Raw genomic sequence first — 23,742 nt, 5'->3', positions numbered from 1 at the left:
CTTTGATGACGGTTGCCATATTCTGAATCTCTCTGAATATTATTATAAATGAACAAAATGGAAATATTAAAAAAAATTGATCTATTGTAAGTCGCAATTATCGAAAATATAGATATATTAATAATCTCTTAAGGAATTCACATTTGTTTAGAGATTCCCATAGCTTAAAATGTTTATTCTATTTCTGCCTATTTTTTTTGTGTTTTATTTATATTCCATGTTATTATTGTCTTTCTTTATCTTTCTTTCTCTGAAGTACACCCCTCACACTTTCCGAAATCGGAATTCTATTTTCTCTTCCATTACAAAATATTTCCCCAAACCTGCACATGTGAGATCATCCTAAAAGGACGCGTAGCCATGTTTCTCTCGGTAATAAAAATCGGAGCCGGGCGTCTCTCCTTTACGATACGCGATCAGTCTTCAGCATTAGTCGTCGCTGAACCTTCGTCTTGTGAACGTCTACGCGCAACCCAACAAAACTACCGAGCCCGACACGTAAGTTTATTTTCAATAATCAAATTGTTCAACCTGAATTTCATTGCAGCACACTCGACATTTCACACGAAGAATTGTGAAAAAATTATACTTCATCGCTGGAAAAACGACGCTCTCTGTATTTATCGAAAAAGTAATTTTGCTTTGAAAACGAACGTTTGTGACTGACCCCTCTAACAAAGTGAAACTTTTGTGAACAATGTGTGTAATATATAAAACAAACGCGTTAAATTGTGAACAAGTGAAGGTGACAAAAACAATGAATTATCATGACAGAACTGTTGAAGATGTTGAACCATAACTTGAACTAGGTCTTAGAGGTTGTACTGAAGTTTTATTACCAATTATCTTGGAAATCTTTGAGTACGTTGAATTGGATAAACAGATCCAATTACAATTTGCCACTCACGCGTTGGCCTCCAAGAGGATTCAATATAACACTTTACAAAGTTTTGAATTAACAAATCGTTGATAAAAATCTGGGTTAGGCAAAAATTAGATTAATTTTCGCTGTTAGATGCTAAAGAATAAAAATGAACACATTATAGATCCGTTGACATACATCGTTGAGTCAGACACGTGACGAAGACTTTAAACTGAATTTTATGTGAATAGTTTTTAGTAAGTATCAGTCAAAAGAAAATATTTCGTTAATAACAATTTAAGTCTCATAGTGAACATGTATCTACAATAGATATATAACTTTTCTTTGTTATAAAATATTTAATTGTAAAGTAATTCTTGCAAGTCTAGTGAAACATAAAAGCTTTTACAAACTTTTCTATCAAGTCTTGATCGATTTCTTTCCCACACGGGAGCAACTGCTGTATACTTTTAATTTTTCGTCTGTAGAATATCGTTCATTTCAATATATTTGTCTAACAAGTATCGCTCCTGTACTTTTGACGAGATTTATATCTGAAGAATATGCCGATCATACTTATATTATCTAATGATCCAAATTAGATTTTGGATACAATGATCTTTAAGCCTTCCATTGCTTTATATTAACAATATTTTGTTCAATTCTCTGATATTCCTCTTTATTTACCCTGATAGTGATAACAGTAATTGTCAGCTTCCCGGATGCATTAAAAACACCCCGCATTCGCTTTTTTTGTGTATTTTTATGTAGTTTTGCAAAAGAAGGAAACAATACTTCTAACTATGATACTAAGCGAGGTAAAAATAAAATGACCTTACAATCTTAATCAGCAAGTGTGTAAGTTCGTGATGTACTAGTATTTAACAAAGATAGACGAAATTCTGTGAATTATTTTTTCGTCATTATCGACTTCTTTTATTGCCACGTCAGTACAGCTTTTTACGGCATTCGTATTCCTCACGCATTGACTTTATTTTTCATGCTTAGCACACACGAGCGAATTTTGCTGCGTGTTATCGCGGAAAGAATAAATAATATAAATCAAATACAGAGAAATACAACGTAAAGAAAATGAGCTATTGCTGTATAGAACATGACGATTAAAAGTAAAATAATATGTAGAATCCACTGTATATAATTCAATGTGTATTCGTGGAATAGTTAATTTATTATGTGACAAAATTCCTTCATATGTCACTTATTATCTACTTTTTTTTCTCATATAATTTGATACACTCTTAACATATTGGCCACTCATAAAAAAAATATTGTGCTGAAATGATATATCCGGTGTCATTGAAATTAACAACTGACACGCCTATTTGATAACGAACCTATCTCCAAATTTATAAATAAAAAGGTATACCCTTTCTGCGAAAAAAAATAAAATATTTATAGAATCGGAGGTATCGAAATACCTCATCAGCATGGGTCTTGTGGTTTGTTATTATTTTTCGGATACACACTTGCTGAATAAAGTTAAGAAATAATACAATTGTAACGAATACTTTATCTATTACTCACGTTTACGTGTACTCCTGATTTCATAGAATACAAATTCTTCGAATTTTATTCAAACAGTTTGGTGTTCAAATAATAAAGGGAAATATACTATACTCTTTTTGACTCATCATTGTTTGTTTAATTTTATAATGTTTATTAACATTTTATGTAAAGATAATTAACTTTGAAAAGTGCTTTGGATACTCGAATGAAGGACCTAATTTTGCTGCTTTTTGCATAATTTTTGGAAAAATAATGTTTTTATGGTTTTTGGAAGTCATTTAAATTATATATTGTATTGCAAATGTAGTGATGTTTATATATAAAAATATTCCACTTGAGCATAATTATTTTTGTAATTGTGTAATGAAACTCAGGGGGAGTTATCTTTATTGAATAAGCAGTTTCCAATAAAACACGCAAGAAATGCAAACATGGGTGATAAAAACAAAATAAAACATGTCAATATATCTGGAGTATTATAAGTAAGAAATATAAAATATTTCTGCTACAAAATATATAACTATTGAAATCGGGCATATGTGAGATACAAGAAAATATCAGAAATTTAATAATAAAATCTATTAATTGAATTAGGTAGAAGTCTATTAGACGAGTCACATGCAAGATTAAACTTTATCGGACGCTGTATGAATCAAATGTATTTTAAGCAGATTAGTGACAATTTCACACATGAATGTCATGCGATAACATACGAGTTCCTTACAAATGACATGAAAACAACCGCTGCACATTTGTTTTCTTAATGGGAATAATTTCCATTTATATATAGAATATTCGTTTTAAAATTATCGAATCTTAAACATATTTAATACAAAGTTATTAAACAGTTAACCACGTTTGACGAGTATACACGCATCTTAATACTAATTTGTTCAACGATGAATTCTTAATGTTTTCCAATAAACATGTAATTCTTCTTTGTTTTGCTTTAGCTTTTTATTAAAATATATCCTAGGTGCATCCGTCCTGCATTTGACGAGTACTCACTTCATTTTTTCATTTTATTGCGTGCAAAACGAGAGATTTTTCAAACTAAATTCCACATTTAACAGGTTAACAATTATAATTACGTTCCCTAATAATGCAAAATACGTAGTAAATAATATTTAATTCTCAACTACTTTCAGTAGACAAAACACGAAAAAGGAGGAACGAAATGAAACTATGCAAATTTATGTACTCAATCACAATTCATACTCTTTTTTTTTTTAAACAATAAACATGCAGCTGTCGCATAAATTGCTGGTAACTACTACTTAAAGAGACCTGTTATTCTTCGAGTACATACGATGCGATACCTAATAAAGAAGTTACGTTAAGAGAAACTGCAAAAACTGATCGCAATACGAGTCAAGGCTTTCAGCTGGCATGGTCAATGATTTCTCGTGTGAAAGTGTACCTGGTTTTCTTTTGAACTCTGAATTTCGCGCGTGACACGCCGCGAATGATAATTCCTCATTTTCTCCTTTGTGTGCTTTCCCATTTGCGCGAAATTTCTATAAACAAAAGCTACGGCACCGAATGCAGCCACTGAGCCTACCGGCCTTGCATCGTTTCATTCTCTATTTCTGTAGATTACGATGGTGTTATTGAGAACAGCATTACTGAGCTCTGTAAAATGAGCCTTCGACGAAATTTCGTGCCTGTCAACGTAAACTCTCTTCTCAAAACTGTTTTCATATTTTATATGAAATCGGTGGCATTTTCATGTAATACGTTCCATTTGTTTAATGTCCCTAAAATTAATTATTTAGAAGTAATTTCTTTGTACTACGACAAACGGCTGCAGAAATTTATAGACTTCTATTATTTTCAATTGAACGAAATACAGTGTTCATAATATCGATTATAGTGTCACAACGAATTATATAAGATATACGAAAATTTCTTTTCTTGCGCAATATTGTAGACTTAACGATGACATAAATATTCGAAGCACGTGTTGGTGGCTCTACCAGCTATTCCGCCCATCTTTGGTATTGCATGGTCACCGTAAATGATGGCTTGCTCCACTGACCTAACTATGCGAGGTATTTCTGGGAAAATGAGAATTTTCGCAAATTCAGATATTACGATAACCTCAATTCTTCTAGACTTTTTTAACAAAAATTGGCAATATAGTAAAGCCATTAATAAATAAAATAAAGTAAGATAGGCTGAATTTAACAATTAATTTATGTGAAATTTCAATGAAAGCGAATATTTAATCGGAATTCGTTTAATTGGAAACCTCAGTTAAGATTACGCTAAACGATTTTACAATTTCTTTAAATGAATCAAATACTTTTTTAATTATACACTTTTGATGTTTAGTTCATCGATAAATTCTTTTAAGTATAAAGATAAGAGTATATGGAAAAATATTCTTGAACGCAAATATTGGGCTACGTTTATCGACGACATCATAATTCTTATGTCATCGTGTGAACATCTAAATATAGAATCACCGATGGCTGGTCTCTGTTATTGTTGACTGTTGTAACTCACGTGTATACTACTAAAAACTTTTTCATTTGTTCAAAGATATAGTTATAAAACTTATAAAAATCAAATATGACACGTTCATTGTCATATAAAACACATTGTCTTCTTCAATGCGTCCGATATTCAATATCTTTTTGTATCTACAAGTTCAAGTGTAAAACAGTCAGTTGACGTCACTATTTGATGTGAATTGTAAACTCCACTCATTTACAACGTGCACAGCTGTTTAAAACACGTTACAATAAAATGATCCATAAAATTTAAGTAAATTTCTATTTATAGAGAAGCACAATAGAAGTTTTGCTAGGTTAAGTAGAATTTGATTACACTCCAGTTTCTGCATACCTATTAGACCCTTGGCATTTATATTTACACGAACATCCGTGGCAATTGTTTGAACGTCTAGCATACATATGTTACTGTATTAATAGTCATTTCGAAAGTTACAGCAGTTTGACTCATATTGAATTTTATAAACATTATTTGGTAAATCTTTGGGTCGATTTTGATTCATGCAATTTCGCAAATATGTATCCTAATTGCCTAGTTTTAAACGTCTGATTTCCAAGATCTAAATGAAGGAATATCAATTTTTTTAAATTATAGTTATATTTACTATAAATATACAGTAAATATCCGTAAATCTAGTATTAAATCGAGTAATGATTTCAAAGTTCTTGCACTAATGATATCATGCGAACCATGTAACGCTTTTACCTTTCATAGAACAACTTCGCTATCACTGACAATGAGATCATTATGTTAAAGATGATATATTAGTAAGGTTGATCGCGTCAGTGGTCGCACACGTCTATTATAAGAGCTGAATAAACGCATAAAGATTGCGTCAAGCCTTTAACTGGATGTTGTATTAAGCATTTATGTTCAAGTCGATTTACATTTAATAGCATGAGTCAAGCCTACATTATGAGTAGTTATCCTCTATTCATGATAAGAAATGTATGATTGTAACGGTAAACGAAAGTATCCATATAGGTAGACGCTTATATAAAATGTATTTATTTAGACTTCTCTGTTGTTCATTTTTAAATTAATCAAATTTCAATATTTTTCGAATTTATTTATTAGCAGAAAACATATAATCGTAATCATACAAATAATATACAGTTTGTTAGACCACATAAAACTTTCTCCTAATTTTTCTATTTTTAACTGTGTTATGAAGAATATTAAAAATTACGAAAAATTATTTCTGTAATATTTATGTGAATGTAATGTTTAAAACATTGCATTACAATAATTTAATATTAAACAGTATTTTTACAGAAATACTTTGCTCTTCAGAATTTCAGAAAACGCTTTATTATGAGTATTTTTCATGCCCCCTTCGAAACGAAAGAATATCACATGTGAGAAATAAATCTTTGTGCCCATAGATTTGTCAGACAATGTATAATACTTTTATTCTTGTCCACACAATGACAAAAGATATAAATAGCTGTTTTTATCATATTTTATTATTTCATCATATAAATATGCTATACAAGTGCAAAACAATGTATTAATTGTAGTATTAAACTATTTTGTTACAGATAAACCAAAATGGCCACCATCACGAGACTCGCCATCATTAAATTTTTGGAACTGGTAAATATCATTGAAAATAAATATACATATGGATTACACGCTGTTAAATAATTATGCACCGTAACGAAGAAATTTAGATACCCTGAATTCTTCTACAAATTTATATTATTGGAGAAAATTCATCCTTTATTGTGAAAACTTTATTTTTAAATTCTAATCTTTTTCATTTATACAAACGTATTTGCACTAATATATTTGTCTGGAAATTCATTCAACTTCTTCGAAATTTTACGTAGTTCAGGTGTCTCGATATCACATTTCTACGGAGCATGATTGATCAATGTCAAGCATGAGAACCATGAAACTACAGTAAATAAATTGAGTACGAATCTGTTCAGAAAGTACTCGGATAGAGAATGACATAATGATTAGCGTTGACTACGTGAGAGATAATCTTCTTGTTACAGTCACACCTCAGACCGGAAGACAATCACTTAAGCTTCCGTTAGGATTCTTCAGTCGCACGTACTTACAATACACAATGATCCTCAAAATTACGCTTTGTTCACTCGTTACGTGTTCACCTTCGCTAATGGCTTCAGATGCTATTTTTTCATTCTTCTCAATTTTATGAAATGTTAAATCTGATTTACTTCAAGCATATAATATTATTTTGACATTGAATTTTGTCTGCGTATTAATCATTATTTAAATGTCTCATAATTATATTTAACAAGTTTACTGAATTATATTTTATACTTCTAGAAAAATGATGAACAAACTTTTTTAACACTATATTTACGGCCATTTATCGGGATACGTATAACTGCATCAATTAAAATCAACGTAAACTTTTAGCAAATAATGTTTATAAAATACAGTGTCTGTCAAATTTACGGGTTCCGCACATCGAATATTAATTAAATAATCTTGGCAAAAGGAAACCTTTAAACCGAGAAATTCGCTTTAAATTATAAAATACAAAGTACGTCACTTAACGCAAGTAATTAACGATGCAACGCGCATCGCGGCTGGATGAATGTGTCTGATAACGTGTTATGAATGTCACATTGAGAACATTAGTAGAATATTTTCTGCCAGCGGCTAGCATTCTGTTAATGTGCCGATGGAGAGAGTTAAGACTGATGCTTGAAGCTAAGTATCTACGTGTCCCCTCGAAATAGAATAAAGTTCCTAACTGGAGCGCAATCGTGGAATGTTAATGTATTATTTGTAGTTACGGCAATGATGTTGTACTTCTTCCACCGGCCTACATTCGACCTGTAACCCTACATAGTTAGCTCAATAGAAAACGTCATACGATTTAAAACTTTCGTTGAAATATTTCATCTTTAATAATCGCTTAATGTTACTATTAATGATCAGTTCCAATTTACTATCAGTATTCAAATCATGCAATCAATTTCTTGTCACGAAAAATACTGAATATGATTAATTTAAAACCAATAATAATAAAATCATTGCTTCCGTTAAATAAGATGTTAATATAAATATGTGAATATAAAAATATTCATTACTGTGTCTCTTAATTGTATACATACTTCCAATAGTATTTTTTACTGTGATTTCAGCTAATCGTGTGCATCCTTATAGGATTGCATTACCATTCTTTTAATGCTGGAAGTATACACACCGCCATGATCACGATGGGTACCTTCGGCGGATATTTAATTATTCTCGTGGGATTATTCGCTGGCAGTGTAATGGGAACGCCAGTTAATCGTCGCGTGGTATGTATACAAAATGTTGTACAATTTACTGGTAAAATGAAATTAATTATCACATTATTTGTTACTTTATATAGAAATACGACGAAGACCTCTTCAAAGTAGCGTTGTTATAAATGTACATATTCTGAGCATGTTAAATACAAAAATCTTCTTTTTTAGCTACTGTTGCAACAATTTTTGAACACTCTATAATTCTAACATATTTGTGAACATATTAATATTTCCAGAAAACTCGTTTATTTAACTTGACAACAACGCTTTTTGTTTAATTTCCCCGCAGGATCTTTTCTTCGCTCTCGTTGGTTGCGCTCTGTTCATCGTTGCTGGTGCTTTGAACATCGATTTCTTTTCAAACATAACTTGGAAGAACTCTTTCCGTGACACGGGACTCGCCAAAGGATCTATCAGCATAATCGAAGGAGCGTTACTACTCGTGGACGCGTTTCTAACGTTTCGAGGGGAGAATTGAAAATAAATTACCTTTAATGTAACATCAGGGACCGCACAGCTACCAACCATTTTGTACAGTACAATCACATTCCGTGATAAGGAACTGTCGAAATTTTCATTGACGAAATACTGCCAAAGAACAAATGAATTACTTTATTAAACATTTCCCGGGAAGTATCATCTCGAACAAAATGATGTTCCTTCTCGTGAATGTTTATCAATTCATACCTGAAATAATTATGAACATACAAACTACAAAATAAGAAACAAATACGAGGTACAAATAAAAGGAACTTTGTAATAAAATCGTCAGACCAAACAATCTTTCAGGGGGAAAAGCCTTTCAATTATTTATGTACTAAAATGAATAATATTTGCAAAATATGATTATTTTCGAAAGAATGCTTCTTGTATTAAAATTATAATATTTTTATACAATAAGAAGTATCTACGTGTTATATGATTAATAGAGGTTGTGAGTAGTAAGTCATGAAAGTATACGCACATTAAAATCTGTACAGTGCCATACAGTTAAAAATGCAGTGCATCTTGTTGAAAAATAAATCGGAAATGTTAATCAAACCTGGCCATTCATACCTTTCTGCAATCATTCATCCTCAGATAAATACTATACTAACATTGTTAATTGATTACACAAAAATATGTTTCACCCTGTGAATTTTTATATTACATTTTCGATTTATATCTGAATAGCAAGACATTAAGATTCTCACATGTAAAACATATTATGGGATAGTTATTACTTTTATAAACGGAGTAAACAACTTACAATAAGACAATGGTATCGAAACTTGAGTAGCGTTCAATAAAAATTTGAGTTTTATCTTCAATCAAATTATTCGTTGGAATAATAAATGTTTATATAATTTATTTTTTACAATTCTATAAAGATAAGATTCTTTCGAATACTTTCGTGCTTATTGTTCATAAACTATATGTAATCCCAAGCAATCATTTATCAAAAATTTAGATTAGTGAGTGGCATAATGTGTGACATTCAAAAATATAATGCATAATAATGATTTCGAATTGTTAACATTAATCGACGATACCAAAATACGATACCGATACGTTTTTCTAGAATAAGCTGCAGTCCCTCTCTAATTTTACGGCCAGTGAAAGTTGTAATCATTATTGCTACGCATAAATTAATTTACAGTCGCGTTCTTTACACAATACGAGAGGTGAGCGTCAGTTACTGCGCGGAAGTAATACGTATTGTCCTTCTTTTTACTGAATAACACTTAGAAAGTTAACTCTATATTTTTTATACGCAGAAACGTTACTTTTTTACAACGATATTTTGTGCTTTCGTTCTGATTTATTTGTTAATTTATATATTTTATACAAAAGTTCTCTATTTTAATCGCTATATTTGCAATATACATTGTAACAGAACGTTACGAATGTTAATATATAATATATGTACCTGTGTGCAATTATTTAAAATAAATTCTTTAACTTTGTAAATAATTTATACTTTCTTTCGAATCAAACTCAAACTGTTTAACGAAATACCAAGTTTTATAAAATTTATTGTCTATTTAAAATTGAAGCTTTTTGTCGTTTGATAATATGTAAATGCGAGAAAGATTATAAATATACATAATTTCTGTAAACAAGAATAAAGAAATACAACTGTGTTGAAAATCTTTTTTAAATATATAGTTACTAGTTAAAACATTTTAATTAAAAAAAATAATCATGTAGTCATATAAATAATTTTTGGATAAAACTGTTGCAGTTGTATACTGAAATAATTCTTTTTCCAAATGTATTCGATATATATCAGGTATATTATGCAATTAGAAATAGCATACATAATTTTATAAAAATTGAAACCTTGTAACCGTTCTAGGTATAGCATAGTAGTTTCGATATCTCGAGACTGTTCAAGTCGACAGAAGGAAGAGTTGAGTCGATACTGTCGGTAAGGTCGATTAGCAGCAACAGTCGATCGTGCATGGTTGCGTGTGTGCGGATTGCACCGCCGCTTCGAGGCAGCAGTTTTATTTACTAATTAGAGTGCCGATGTGCGGTAGGAAGCGTTAAATGTGCGTGGAAAATGTCGAATCCGGGCGGTAGTAGGAGGAACGGGGCCATGAAGATTCGTTTGACGAGTGAGTTTATCAGGAAATCACAATGATTCTATCGTCAGAGAAGTGTGAAAGTCGACCCATAGCTAACACGCGTTGTGATCCTTTTCATGCTTTGTATTTGTTGTGTGTATTCGTTAATATGGCATCGTCATAAACCTTATGGGGAGTCGTTCCTCAGAAATGTCAAGCCAGCCTTTCCAAATATCAGCCTTCGCCCATTGCCTATTAACACGACGCAAAGGCACGCAAAAAGGTTTGACTAGGGTTTTCGTCCTTTGGTTATGGCAACTCCCTATCGGAGGTCAAGACCCCACCGTGAGCACTCCGGGAGACCGTAGACCAAAAACGTTAATTTTAGTGAACTTGTCACACCCGCATTTGCTCTCCCTTAATTTATAATGCTTCTCACAAAGCCACAATCGCCGCGAGCATTTTTCAGTTTAAAATCACTCAATGTTGATTGATTCAATGAGGAATATAGTCGAGATCAAATCGAGTATGAATAGGTCTAATTAACAAACGTCAGACGCCTAGCGCTGGTGCTTGAACTCGGGATTCCATTAAAATGAACATTCTTAATATCTCTTCGCATTTGAAGACTTTTAATGGTACACATTGTAAAAATATGTTGTTTTATGAACTATTACACAAAAGCAAATTCGCATTTTTTAATCATTTTTGTTTTAATATTTGGAAAATAGATTTTGGTTTATTGTTCCTTCAGAGAAGAATAATTTATGAAGACAACGGTTAAAAACAATATATAATTGATTTGTACATGTAGTGCTAATATTATACTTATACTATGTTAAAGAAATTATTTCATGTTTAAATTTCATCTTGATTGATTATGTCTGTTTGTCGATTTATAACCATCATATATATTATAGGAATATGTTAGCGCAGGATCATTTGAAATCTTATTATGTTAATTTTACAGTTTTATGTGCCCGTAATCTTGCTAGGAAAGATCTGTTTCGTGAGTATCTTGTATGTAAGAAAACAATGAAATTTAGAAAAAGATAGTCAAGTACAAAAGATTTGTTTTAGGCCTACCAGATCCTTTTGCCAAAATCACAGTGGATGGTTCTGGTCAGTGTCATAGTACAGATACATGCAAGGCAACATTAGACCCCAAATGGAATCAACATTATGACCTGTAATTATTCTTTGTATGTAGTTTAATTATAATATATTTACAATTAATACTACTGTTAATATCTTGCTTAGATATATTGGAAAAAATGATGGCATTACTATATCAGTTTGGAACCATAAAAAAATTCATAAAAAAAAAGGTGGTGGATTCCTAGGATGTGTAAGAATATTATCCAACACAATTCAAAGACTTAAGGATACAGGATGTAATTTTTATTTTCTAAAACAAATATAATAACAAAAATCACTCGGATAACATATAATCATCAACCTTTTGTATCTTATAGATCAACGATTAGATCTTTGCAAAGCGCACTCAGATGACACTGATGTTGTTAAAGGGCAAATTGTTGTATCTCTGTTATCATGGGACGGTCACAATGGTGCTGTAAGCAATACAGTAGGTCATAATGCAGTGGTAGATGTTCTTGGAGATCTTAGTTGTCCAACGGATTTGCCAGAAGGGTGGGAGGAGAGAAGAACACAAAGTGGTCGTCTTTACTTTGTCAATCATTACACTAGAAGTACACAATGGATTCGTCCAAATGCTAGGTATATATTTGTGTAGTCTAATATGCAATTTCTAGTTTGTAATTTATGTATATGCTATGTTTTTTTATATTAGACCTAATAATGGTATTATACCAACTACACCTGAGCCACCGCCACTTCCTTTTTCGGAATTTACTTCTCCCAGTGGTAGTGGAAGTCCTCCTAATCTACCCACTGAAAGTCCTACAAGATGTACACCTGAATGGAATGGAGAAGGAACACCTAGCAGAACACCTAGTAGAGACAGTTCTACTTCAAATACACCAAGAAATACACCAACCCAACAACAAAATAGGAATATGCAAAATCAACACAATACAAGAAATATGACACCAGCATCGTCAAGGGAACGTCGACCAATAAGAACATCCGATGAACAAAATGGTAATCAAAGTGGAAACATTAGACCAGAACGTGGTACCAATAACAGTCAACCACGAAGGCCTAACCGAAGTAATAGAAATAGAAACAGCATTACAGCTAATAATGAGATGAGGTATGATCCTCCACAACCACCGGATTTACCTAGAGGTTATGGTGAGTATTACATTGTCGAGAAATTGACTAAATATGAAAAATGCATAAATTAAATGAAAAGTCTAAGAAATTAAATAAAAAGTCTAAGAAATTAAATATTTTTCAGAAATGAGAAAAACACAGCAAGGTCAAGTGTATTTTTATCATGTACCAACTGGTTCATCTACATGGCATGATCCTAGAATACCTCGAGATTTACCAGCAAATGAATTGGCAAGTGAACTTGGACCACTACCTAGTGGTTGGGAAATGCGGCAAACACAAAGTGGTCGGGTTTATTTTGTGGATCACAATAACAGAACTACTCAATTTACTGATCCTAGATTATCCAGTCAAATTATAAGCAATCTATTAAAGTACGTTAGTAATAAATTAACATGTTCATGCCGGCGTGACCACCGGTGGGTCACAAATCGTGCGCTTATCTAGTAGATTGAATCTGACATGATTACTTACCGGCTACTGAGTAATTGCCTACAGATGGACGCCGGCGTGGACGTATTAGATGTCATTATTCAATTCCTGTTTCTTAATTATGAAATTTTATTCCCACAACAGTAGGCGACAAAATAATAGTACAACTAATCAAACAAGTAGTTCAAATAATTCACCTACAGTCACAGCTGCAAATGAAACTACAGAAACTGAGACACCAACATCGCCAAGCATTCAATGCAATATTGTTCAACAAAGGCCGAGAACGGAAAATGGAAGTAACAATAATTCACCAACATGTAAGTATAGAAATAGTATTTTAGTCATTCAATATTTTAATGTTTTATTGTTTGTATTTTAAAAGTAAAACATGCGATTTATCAATATTATGACTATTGATTAAATTCAAGGTAAATGTATTTAATATTGTGTATGAACAAAGCAAAAACATATTTGTGCCTTCTACAATTTTATCTTATCTCTATACATGTATCTATTCCGAAGTTACTTCCTACTTATTACTCAGTCTTCAACAACATGTCTTTGTATTTTGCACGAATTTTATTTATTGCAGCACAGTATTGTAATTTGTATATTTTAATCCCCCCCTCTCTCTCTTTTTCTCATTCCATTTATATGTTTGTTATAATTGTAACTTTTTTTTTAGTGGAAAATACGTCTACTCAAAATGCGCCTACTGTATCTGAATTGCCAAAGGAACTAATGGATAATGAACTTTTACCAAAATATAAACGAGATCTAGTGGCAAAATTGAAATGCTTGAGGGCAGAATTAATCGCTCTTCAACCCCAAAGTGGACACTGTAGGCTTGAAGTATCGAGAAATGAAATATTTGAAGTGAGTTTTAAAAGCATTGCTATGAAAGAAAACGTATACATGAATATGTATGAATATGTATTATATAGTGCAAAGAAGAATATAGTTGAAAATGAAAACTTTATGACACTTATATTCTAATTTATTATGTTTGTAATGAAAATATTACGTGTAATTATTTGTGTTTAGGAATCATATAGATTAATCATGAAAATGCGACCAAAAGATATGCGGAAAAGACTTATGGTAAAATTCCGTGGTGAAGAAGGTCTTGACTATGGTGGAGTAGCACGAGAGTGGTTATATTTATTATCTCATGAAATGTTAAATCCACAATATGGATTATTTCAATATTCGAGAGATGACAATTATACGCTTCAAATCAATCCAGATTCAGGAATAAATCCAGAACATTTATCGTACTTCCATTTTGCTGGCAGGATTATAGGAATTGCTGTTTTTCATGGGCATCATATTGACGGTGGATTTACAACTCCATTTTACAAAATGTTGCTTAATAAGGCTATTACTCTTACTGACATAGAAGGAGTCGATCCGGAATTACATAGAAGTCTCACATGGATGTTGTAAGTAAATTAAAGTACTGTACACAGAACTTTTATACAGGACGAATTCCAAAAATGTTATTATTTTAACAGAGAAAATAGTATAGACGGAGTGTTGGATGCTACATTTTCAGTAGAACATAGTAGTTTTGGAGTATTAAAAAATCATGAGTTAAAACCGGGTGGTAAAGACATTCCTGTAACTGAAGAAAATAAGAGGGAATACGTCCGTTTATACGTGAACTATCGCTTTATGCGAGGAATTGAACAACAGTTTCTGGCACTACAAAAGGGATTCCATGAATTAATTCCACCGCAATTATTAAGACCATTTGATGAAAGAGAATTAGAATTGGTTATAGGTGGTTTAGGAACTATTGATATTAATGACTGGAAAATGCATACACGATTAAAACATTGTACACCCGATACGCCTGTTGTCAAATGGTTTTGGCAAATAGTTGAATCTTATGGAGAAGAAATGAGAGCTCGGTTACTGCAATTTGTTACAGGAAGTTCCAGAGTTCCTTTGCAAGGTTTTAAGGCTTTACAAGGTAATAATATGTTCTAAAAATAAATTAAATAATGTTTTCTTTCTTTTTTTTAATATTTTTGTTTTTGAGCAGGTTCAACAGGAGCTGCAGGTCCGCGTCTATTCACAATTCATGCCGTTGATGCACCTAGTGAAAATTTGCCAAAAGCGCATACTTGTTTCAATAGAATAGATATACCCGAAAGTTATCCCAGTTATCAAAAAATGCTTGACAAGCTTACACAGGCGGTTGAAGAAACTTGTGGTTTTGCTGTTGAATAAATAGGTAAAATATATTACCTTATTATGTATAGCATATACTCTGTTTCTAGGATTACTCAGAGTATACATTTTTATAGCAAGGAATATTCATCGACAGATTTTACTGTCGTTAAATTAAAAATTAATGTTTGAAGTACCAAGAGATGTTATCTAAGAAGAGTAAGAAAGGAAAAGAGTACTAGTACTATAAAATGAAAATGTTAATATGTAGAATGTCAGTAATATTTCTGACAATGTTTTTGTACAAATATTCAAATGGCCTTGGTGGTTGTAATGACTGACAAATGATTGTCGATTGGTATATCATGTATGTAAACACTCTTGTGATTTTCTCACTTCGTCCATGAACATTTAAAATGAATGGTTCCTCAGAAGTTCTGATTATATTGGTCTCTAGCTATTTATCATTCAGTGACCGATAATGATGTGCAAATATTGCAGTTTCATTCAGGTAATCATCTTGATTGGCCTAAATTAAAACTTTTGTTTATAATAATCAACTTTTCCGTCATAACTGTAGTACCAATAATTTACTCGTAAGACACCATCAAAGAATTAACTTCATTGTTCAAGGTATGATAGACAAATCATGCATGCACAAATATCTACGGAAAATGAATTCTTTCACAAAATGAAAAGCATTGTTCAATTATGAATACGCTCATGTTAGTATTTTATATTAAACGAAAATATAAATACAAATTAATTGATAAATTATGAATCTCAAAGCAATCAGAATTTCTTAATACACGTTATTTGAAATCAAGTTTCTTTTGTGCAATGTTCTTTCATTCTTGAAAGATTTCAGTTTCTCTGTGAATCAAATGTAGTAACAATATGCACTGTCAATTAATACTTCTACATTAACTACCTTCAAAGTAATAGAACTTAGTGTCAAATCAATAATGTATACTCAAATTCACACTATTATAATCAGATATTGAAAACAGTGTTGGGAATCTAGTATTTTACAAATGTATTATAACATAATGGCTCATGGTGGCTAAGGGGAAAATACAAAATTTGTATATACATCATGACCTTAAACGCAAGTGTTATGTTTCTTATTTAATGAATGTATTTTAGAGATGCTTTTAATTATGTATAGGAACGTGCTGATTTCATATCAACAATCGTAATATTTACGTACGTTTGATTATACATATTAAAATAAGAAAGTACGTTTCAGTATTAACATTACTTTTATTGCAATGCAAACAACACTTGCGTTTGGGAACTTCGTAACGCAATCAGCAAATTTTGTTATTGCTGCGTAATTCATACGAACCGCAGATTATTGTTGCTAGTTTAGGAGCCAATAGCACCGAATGCGTTAATGAAATATAAATAATAAAGTTTAATATAAATTAATAACAGGAGCGTATAACGTGTGCGCCAGGTTCTAGTGTAGGTTAAATCGTGAATCATGTACATTAGCTTTAATTTAAAGTGGTATAGATATTTAAGGAAAGAGTTTATTCGACATGTTTATGTAAAGTTAACAAATTTTGATCGAATCGACTCTTTTACTTTAGGGAGTTCACAAAATCTATGCGTTACTAGGTCTTTTAGTAAAGCATAGAAAAACTTATTTATCGCACGAATACTTCATTTAGTCTCTAGTATTTACTTTTATTGTAAAGATCTAGTGGCTAATAGCACGAATCATCATTTCGTATTATTATTACATTATTGTATTTTATTCTGCACATAACTGTGATCAAACATATCGTAAAAAAGAGAAGAAACAGTGGGGGACACTTATTAATGGTTTGTTTGAATATTTCACATGTATTTGTGTGTGTTGTGTAACAACAAACCTTTCTACGAATATTTGTTTTAACAATGACTTGATTAACGAAATATCGTTATATTGTATACTTTACCCGTAAAAGTATCACCCGTTTTCGGTTTTGAAATACGGTCTGATTACTTTACCTTCATGCTCTTATCATAAAACTATCATCCGTCTTCTTTCGCATGGTACACTAACGAAACAATCGTTCCACTTATACTCAACGACGACGATGGTGATGATGGAAATGTTTACATTGACACATTCGAAAAGTTTCACGATACAGTATTAAATGGAATTTATTGAATAATATTGCAAATTCAAGACAAAATCCAATGATACCTAAATTCAAATTTTTTTGTTCATTCATTGGTTACTAAATTTTGCAATGCTTCATATACATTTCCTTACCAAAATAAAATTTGAATTTATATACACCACGTTCTTGGGTACTCTTAAGATTAAATTGCTGAACAACCAAAACGAGGGTCTCCCACAAGTTTCTTATATCTTGCAAACTTTTTTCTAATTTTTTATTGCATCTGACGGGAATGAAGGCCTTATTAGTGCCTTGGAGATGATGTCAATGAGAAAAGAACAAGTTTTATGTCTATTATATTTTGGAATAAAAATAATGCTGCATGCCATTTTAAGGTACGTCTCGTAAATTATAAAAAAATGAATATCAAAAAAATCGTCACAACGTAAATTACACAAATGTATGTATAAATTATTATAAAAATGAGACCCCACGGTTGGACAGCAAGTAGAAATTACTGTCACCAGTTAGACGAATATCACTAATGAGATTTCAATTAAGTAAAATCTAAACATTTATGAAGCAATCATCGCATTTACTAATTCATTGTTTCTTAATGTTAGATAAGAAAAAATAACGTGTTAAAAAACAAACATAATGTGCATAAATCTTCTATAAGTAAACTCATCAATTTCTAAATTGAGCATATCCGAATCGGTGCTAATCCGAATTGGTTGCAAAGTAACGTGAGAGTTAAGAGTCGCATGCTAGTCAGCGCTCCTATAGAGTTAAAGTCTCGTTGCCGAGTAATATATGAGTGAAATGCTGTTTTAAATACTGAAACCAAATCCTCTTTACAAGCTTCACTCACTCAACGCTACTATACCCACGCTTTTATGGCTTCGGCTCTTCGTGCGATTCGTTGCCTGACTCGCAATCCTCGAATTCAGGTTTCGCTTGTGAAAGCCCTGCTTTGGATATGCTTGATCTAAACAACAAATAACAAATACCTTGGAACGAAGCTTCAATTATTCCCATTGTATTACATATATGAATAATTGGCGGAAAGAATTGGTGTTCATCAATTATTAAAAACCAAATAATTATTTTAAATCAAGTATTATGCGAAATCGAGTTTGATTGCTAAATGCATGAAATGCATTGCAATAGCACAATGTTACACAAAAAATTGTATTTAAAAGTGATTTACTGCCTAATTATGCGAGTCTAACAGGAGACAATATTAAACAATGAATTAAGATGAAGAGGTACAAAATTAGAAAACGACTTAAAACATATCATACAGAGATATTCATTGCAATTTTAAGTCTCAAATGTGAATGTAATTAATAAAATAATTTGTAATGAATTACGGGTATAAATGCTCTCTTAAATTACTTGAATGTTTAGTAATTTATACAATCAGAATTTTTACTGAAAATATGTGGTGGCCTGATTTTGAATTCAGTGTTCAGTATATACTGTGCTTGTTCATAGTAAGATTGTATTCTACCAAGTAGCAAAATATTTTGCAAATATTTATACGTTTTTGTATTTGGAAATCAGAAACAATTTCTGCCCTTTAAAAGAGCAATAAAATGTGAATAAAAATGAGGAATCGTTTATTGAACAACTTAGACATGGATTTTTGTGACTCATTTATCCAAAATATGTGTGAGAATTACAAAAAAATGCGAATATGTTACTACACTGCAATTACTTTATTATTATTATTATTATTATTATTAATATTATTATTATTATTATTATTGCTATTATAATCGTCGTTATTATGATTATTGCGCAGAATCTTCAAAACACAATTGTATATACATCTTTTCCTTTTGTATTTTGGATGAAATGTATATTTTAATAAAATATCCAAAGTATACACTTTTTTAATATTGTCTTTATATTATAAAATAGAATGTATATTAATATTTTATTTTTTGTAAATCAGAAATTACAATTTTACTCTTACTAACTATAATGAAAAACAAAATAAAAATAAGTTACACAAAGCATAATAAATTATAAATTTATTCAATATTTAAGGGGAAAAATTTGTATATGGTTTACATTCATTTTTGTTATTCAAATGTATAAATATAATATTAGTGTTGCGTTAAATAAATTTCAATTAAATATTTCTTCTCAAGAAAGCGTAGTAGTAAGTCAATTTGGAGCTAAGTTTTTCCGACATATTATGGACACCCTGTTTATATTTATCATGTATTTAAGTAAGAATAATTTCATTGATATTAAATTATTCAAAGTCTGTACTAATTTTGTCTACATACCGTTTTAAATTAATAATTAATTACCTTAAAAAAATAAATATTCAATGTATATAACATTATTTATTACACTTTTCCACGACTCATAGAGATTTTCAATTTTCGAGTGTATAACTATGGGTTGATAATATCAAATATGTTACTATAGTGTAGGGGTAATTTATGTTCCTGACTTCAGAGGTATAGAACCTTGAGTCGCTGTAGGATCTTTCCCCGCGGAATTTATTACCCCCTCCATACCTACTTTCAACTGATTTGCATTGAATACTACATAGAGCTGCTCGCGTACACGATCTTGGACAGTTTCTAGAGTAGAAGTGGTAGGGGAACGCCAATCGACAGTCACTAGCTTGAGGGGAGGGGGTTCGACACCTCTGCCTCACTTCATTTAATTTGAAATAGTGAAAACATTGTTGATAGTTTACGTTATACGATGATTGATACATAATATGTAAAGAAAAATAGTCCTTTTCTTACGATAAATGTGTATACCTAGTTTTATACCATGGCTATGTTCGAAGCATTAAGAAAAGAATATAGTGTAAGAGTTATGTTAATACATTATTCTATTTAAACATTTCTTATAGGTTATGTGATTATTTATTCACAACATTATTTCTGTGTATTGTTCAGGATTATTTACAACAATGTTTCAAAGTGCCAGACGTACAAACATTTCAGAAGAAGTGTACAGAATTGTGTACAAATGACAGTGACAGAAAAGCTGCAGTTGATCAAGCACTAAGGGACAGTCTTCTTATAATTTTATCTAATAATGTGCCAAGTAATGTTCAACTACTTGAAACGTATATTACATTCTGTATCGAATTATGTAGAAAAGACTTAGCAACTGCAAGTATGCCAGTAATGTTACTTGGTGATATATTTGATTCTATGACACTTGATAGATGTGAACAACTTTTTACTTTTGTTGAAAACAATGTTGTTGTGTGGAAAGAAGATTTATTTTTTAGTGCTTGCAAAAATAATTTATTGCGTATGTGCAATGATCTACTCAGGAGATTATCACGGTCACAGCAGACTGTTTTTTGTGGAAGAATTCTTTTATTTCTTGCTAAGTTTTTTCCATTTTCTGAACGATCTGGCCTTAATATTGTCAGTGAATTTAATTTGGATAACCATACAGAATTTGGTTCTGAAAAATCTGAAAGAGATGATTTGGAACAAATAAATAAAGTTGATGATAAATCTGAGATTAAAGTACCAATTGATTATAACTTGTATAGAAAATTCTGGGCTTTACAAGATTTCTTTAGGAATCCGAATCAGTGTTATCAGAAAATGCATTGGAAAGTATTTTCAGCGGTAAGTTAAAATCATAATTATAAAATTGTTATAAATTCCAGTTATACAATTTTTCATAGTGAACTTTTATAGCATGCTTCAAGTGTTCTGTCAGCATTTTCATCTTTCAAATTAGAAGAACAACGCAATTATCCTACGACATCTGTTAAAGTAGATTCTTCAATGGAAGGACCTCATAAAGAAACTCCATATTTTGCAAAATATCTGACAAATCAAAAATTATTGGAATTACAGCTGTCCGATTCAAATTTCAGACGATATGTATTGCTGCAATTTCTCATTCTTTTCCAATATCTTAATAGCACTGTGAAATTTAAAGCGTAAGTATTTGCAATACATATACATACATCTCTTTATACACTTACATTTTACTATAAAGAATTCACAATACTTTTTCATAGAATTGCACATTCTTTATAAAGTACTAGTAAAATGATTTTTGAAAGCTATAAAACGATGTTTGTTTTCCAAAGCTTCCTTGCCAGTGGCTATGAGACAAGGTCTGCTTTCCTTAAATAGTGTTTTGAGTTATTTATGTCACAGAAACTCAATAATTTTTGTAATTTTTAAGTGAAACTCATGAACTGAAGCCTGACCAAGTAGATTGGGTAAAAGGTACCACGGAACAAGTTTATGCCTTACTGACAGAAACACCACCCGATGGCCCGACATTTGCTGAAACTGTTAAAAATATATTAAAACGTGAAGAACATTGGAATGCATGGAAAAATGAGGGTTGCCCACCATTTAAAAAACCAGCTTCAGATTCTAATTCTGATATAGAGGAATTGAGAAAACCAAAGAGACCAAAACGTAGAATTGGAGATGTTATCAGAGATGCTCAAGCAGTAGGAAAATATCATATGGGGAAGTAAGTAACTCAATGTTTTATAAATTATAAGAAAATGGTCATTTTTCCATCAATATTTTCATTAATATAATTCATTATATTTAAATACTTCATAGTCCAGAACTCACAAAATTATGGAACTTGTGTCCTAATAATCTTGAAGCATGTAAATCAAAAGACAGAGACTTCTTACCATCTTTAGAAACATACTTTGAAGAAGCTATTATGCAATTAGATCCTAATGCAATGGTTGAAGACGAGTATAAGTAAATATATTTTACTTTTTTTTACACTTTTGTTTGATTTTCAAAGTTATTGATGTTACATCTATATCTTATAGAAAAGTAAATGATGGAAACTTTGGATGGAGAGCATTGAGATTACTAGCTAGACGTAGTCCCCATTTTTTTGTTCATGGTAATTATCCTATCAATAAGCTACCTGAATATCTCGAAACAATGATTAAAAAAATTGCCAAAGATCGCCCAGTGAGTATATTTTTATTTTCTCTTAATTTATATTTTCATTGTTACTTAAATTTGACTGTAAATTATTTCTAATCATTAAAGCAAACGCAATCTGACATGAAATTGGAAACCGAAGAAACCCCACCACCAGAAGCCAATGATCAAGAGTTCAATGAAGATGTGTTACAAAAAGAAAGTGAACAAGTCGAATCAGAGAATACAGACACAAAAGGACGGAAATTAACAAAGATTACACCTGAAATGGTGGCAAAATTATCGGATGTATTAAAGAACGATTGGAAGAAATTAGCAACCAAACTTGGTTATACAAATGAAGAGGTAAATATATACAATATACGTACTACAAAATTAACCACAGAAAACAGAGAAAGGGAATTAGGAAGTGAAAATTAAATAATTATTCGTTTCAGATTATATTTTTCCAAAGTAAGTCAACACCATACGAACAGTGTAAAAATATGTTAGAAATTTGGGCAGAAGAAGATGTAGATGCATCCATGGAAAATTTGGCATACATCCTGGAAGGTTTAAAGTTCACGGAGGCACTAGGTGTTTTAAAATCTTAAATATTTTCTAAAAAAAATATTAATATGAAAATGGATTTTAAGAAATGTACAGTTTTACGTGAATTAAACTTTTTCAATTTCTTTAATGATGTTTTTCTTATAAAATGTGACTACTAATAAACCGTAATTTATTTACTTTATTAGAAGCGATGTCGTTACGGATATTTTATTTTACCATATAATCGGTGATCGAAGGAACAGAGGATCATACAACTCACCAATCATTCGTAACCCCAAAAAGTAGGAAACTGTTTTTAAGCACCGATAACTACTGGTCAGCACGATTAATAATGGTTACTGGTGGTAATCATAGATCCAGGGATAGAAAGAGTAAGGGGAGTTTTCGCTAACATTTTAGAGATATTAATACCTACTTTGTTGATTCATGCTTACAAAAATGTAATAATATAAGACTAATATTAAATATTCAGACGATATTAAAATGGTACTAACGTTATAAGGATCTGCTTGGATCTACATAATGATTCTTTGAATTTTT

General features: G+C 31.1%; 3 protein-coding genes across 5 annotated transcripts; all 3 read left to right on the top strand.

The window, feature by feature from the left end:
• The first annotated feature begins 353 nt into the window (after window positions 1-353).
• Window positions 354-10,314, top strand: LOC116425460 (uncharacterized). Its single transcript, XM_031973183.2, has 4 exons — window positions 354-498; window positions 6,448-6,502; window positions 8,035-8,193; window positions 8,474-10,314. The coding sequence occupies exons 2-4, from the start codon at window positions 6,458-6,460 to the stop codon at window positions 8,660-8,662; spliced, it is 393 nt and encodes a 130-aa protein (XP_031829043.1). The 5' UTR covers window positions 354-498; window positions 6,448-6,457; the 3' UTR covers window positions 8,663-10,314.
• A 276-nt stretch (window positions 10,315-10,590) lies between these two features.
• Smurf (SMAD specific E3 ubiquitin protein ligase) lies at window positions 10,591-19,085 on the top strand. 2 transcript variants are annotated; one of them, XM_031973151.2, is made up of 13 exons: window positions 10,591-10,784; window positions 11,704-11,742; window positions 11,814-11,922; window positions 11,994-12,127; window positions 12,209-12,473; window positions 12,547-13,010; window positions 13,117-13,366; window positions 13,569-13,744; window positions 14,113-14,303; window positions 14,472-14,869; window positions 14,942-15,402; window positions 15,475-15,666; window positions 15,740-19,085. In XM_031973151.2, exons 1-12 carry the CDS (start codon window positions 10,730-10,732, stop codon window positions 15,660-15,662), a joined length of 2,730 nt encoding a protein of 909 aa, XP_031829011.1. In that variant the 5' UTR covers window positions 10,591-10,729; the 3' UTR covers window positions 15,663-15,666; window positions 15,740-19,085. The 2 variants fall into 2 exon arrangements, with proteins under 2 accessions (XP_031829011.1, XP_031829010.1); XM_031973150.2 differs by having other exon boundaries at window positions 15,475-19,085.
• A 1,202-nt stretch (window positions 19,086-20,287) lies between these two features.
• Hpr1 (THO complex 1-like protein Hpr1) lies at window positions 20,288-23,329 on the top strand. Of its 2 annotated transcripts, XM_031973001.2 has the most exons (9): window positions 20,288-20,554; window positions 20,647-21,339; window positions 21,412-21,659; window positions 21,813-21,839; window positions 21,911-22,210; window positions 22,306-22,455; window positions 22,530-22,677; window positions 22,759-22,995; window positions 23,088-23,329. In XM_031973001.2, exons 1-9 carry the CDS (start codon window positions 20,519-20,521, stop codon window positions 23,241-23,243), a joined length of 1,995 nt encoding a protein of 664 aa, XP_031828861.1. In that variant the 5' UTR covers window positions 20,288-20,518; the 3' UTR covers window positions 23,244-23,329. The 2 variants fall into 2 exon arrangements, with proteins under 2 accessions (XP_031828861.1, XP_031828862.1); XM_031973002.2 differs by lacking the exon at window positions 21,813-21,839 and having other exon boundaries at window positions 20,291-20,554.
• Window positions 23,330-23,742: the final 413 nt, after the last annotated feature.

The sequence above is a fragment of the Nomia melanderi genome, chromosome 4, assembly GCF_051020985.1.
Source record: "Nomia melanderi isolate GNS246 chromosome 4, iyNomMela1, whole genome shotgun sequence".
Lineage (NCBI taxonomy): Eukaryota > Metazoa > Arthropoda > Insecta > Hymenoptera > Halictidae > Nomia > Nomia melanderi.
Note: the sequence above shows the minus strand (reverse complement) of the source record. Positions and strands in the feature narration are given on the sequence as shown.

What these genes read in the sequence shown, in the direction of transcription:
- Hpr1 (XM_031973001.2), top strand. Translation starts at nt 20,519, where the DNA reads ATGGCTATGTTCGAAGCATTAAGAAAAGAATATAGT. An exon ending in CATTAAGAAAAGAATATAGT is followed by an intron (nt 20,555 to 20,646) that starts GTAAGAGTTATG and finishes TGTATTGTTCAG; the next exon opens with GATTATTTACAACAATGTTT. An exon ending in TTGGTTATACAAATGAAGAG is followed by an intron (nt 22,996 to 23,087) that starts GTAAATATATAC and finishes TATTCGTTTCAG; the next exon opens with ATTATATTTTTCCAAAGTAA.
- Smurf (XM_031973151.2), top strand. Translation starts at nt 10,730, where the DNA reads ATGTCGAATCCGGGCGGTAGTAGGAGGAACGGGGCCATGAAGATTCGT. An exon ending in TGGATTCGTCCAAATGCTAG is followed by an intron (nt 12,474 to 12,546) that starts GTATATATTTGT and finishes TTTTTATATTAG; the next exon opens with ACCTAATAATGGTATTATAC. An exon ending in AGAAGTCTCACATGGATGTT is followed by an intron (nt 14,870 to 14,941) that starts GTAAGTAAATTA and finishes TTATTTTAACAG; the next exon opens with AGAAAATAGTATAGACGGAG.
- LOC116425460 (XM_031973183.2), top strand. Translation starts at nt 6,458, where the DNA reads ATGGCCACCATCACGAGACTCGCCATCATTAAATTTTTGGAACTG. An exon ending in TCATTAAATTTTTGGAACTG is followed by an intron (nt 6,503 to 8,034) that starts GTAAATATCATT and finishes CTGTGATTTCAG; the next exon opens with CTAATCGTGTGCATCCTTAT. An exon ending in CGCCAGTTAATCGTCGCGTG is followed by an intron (nt 8,194 to 8,473) that starts GTATGTATACAA and finishes ATTTCCCCGCAG; the next exon opens with GATCTTTTCTTCGCTCTCGT.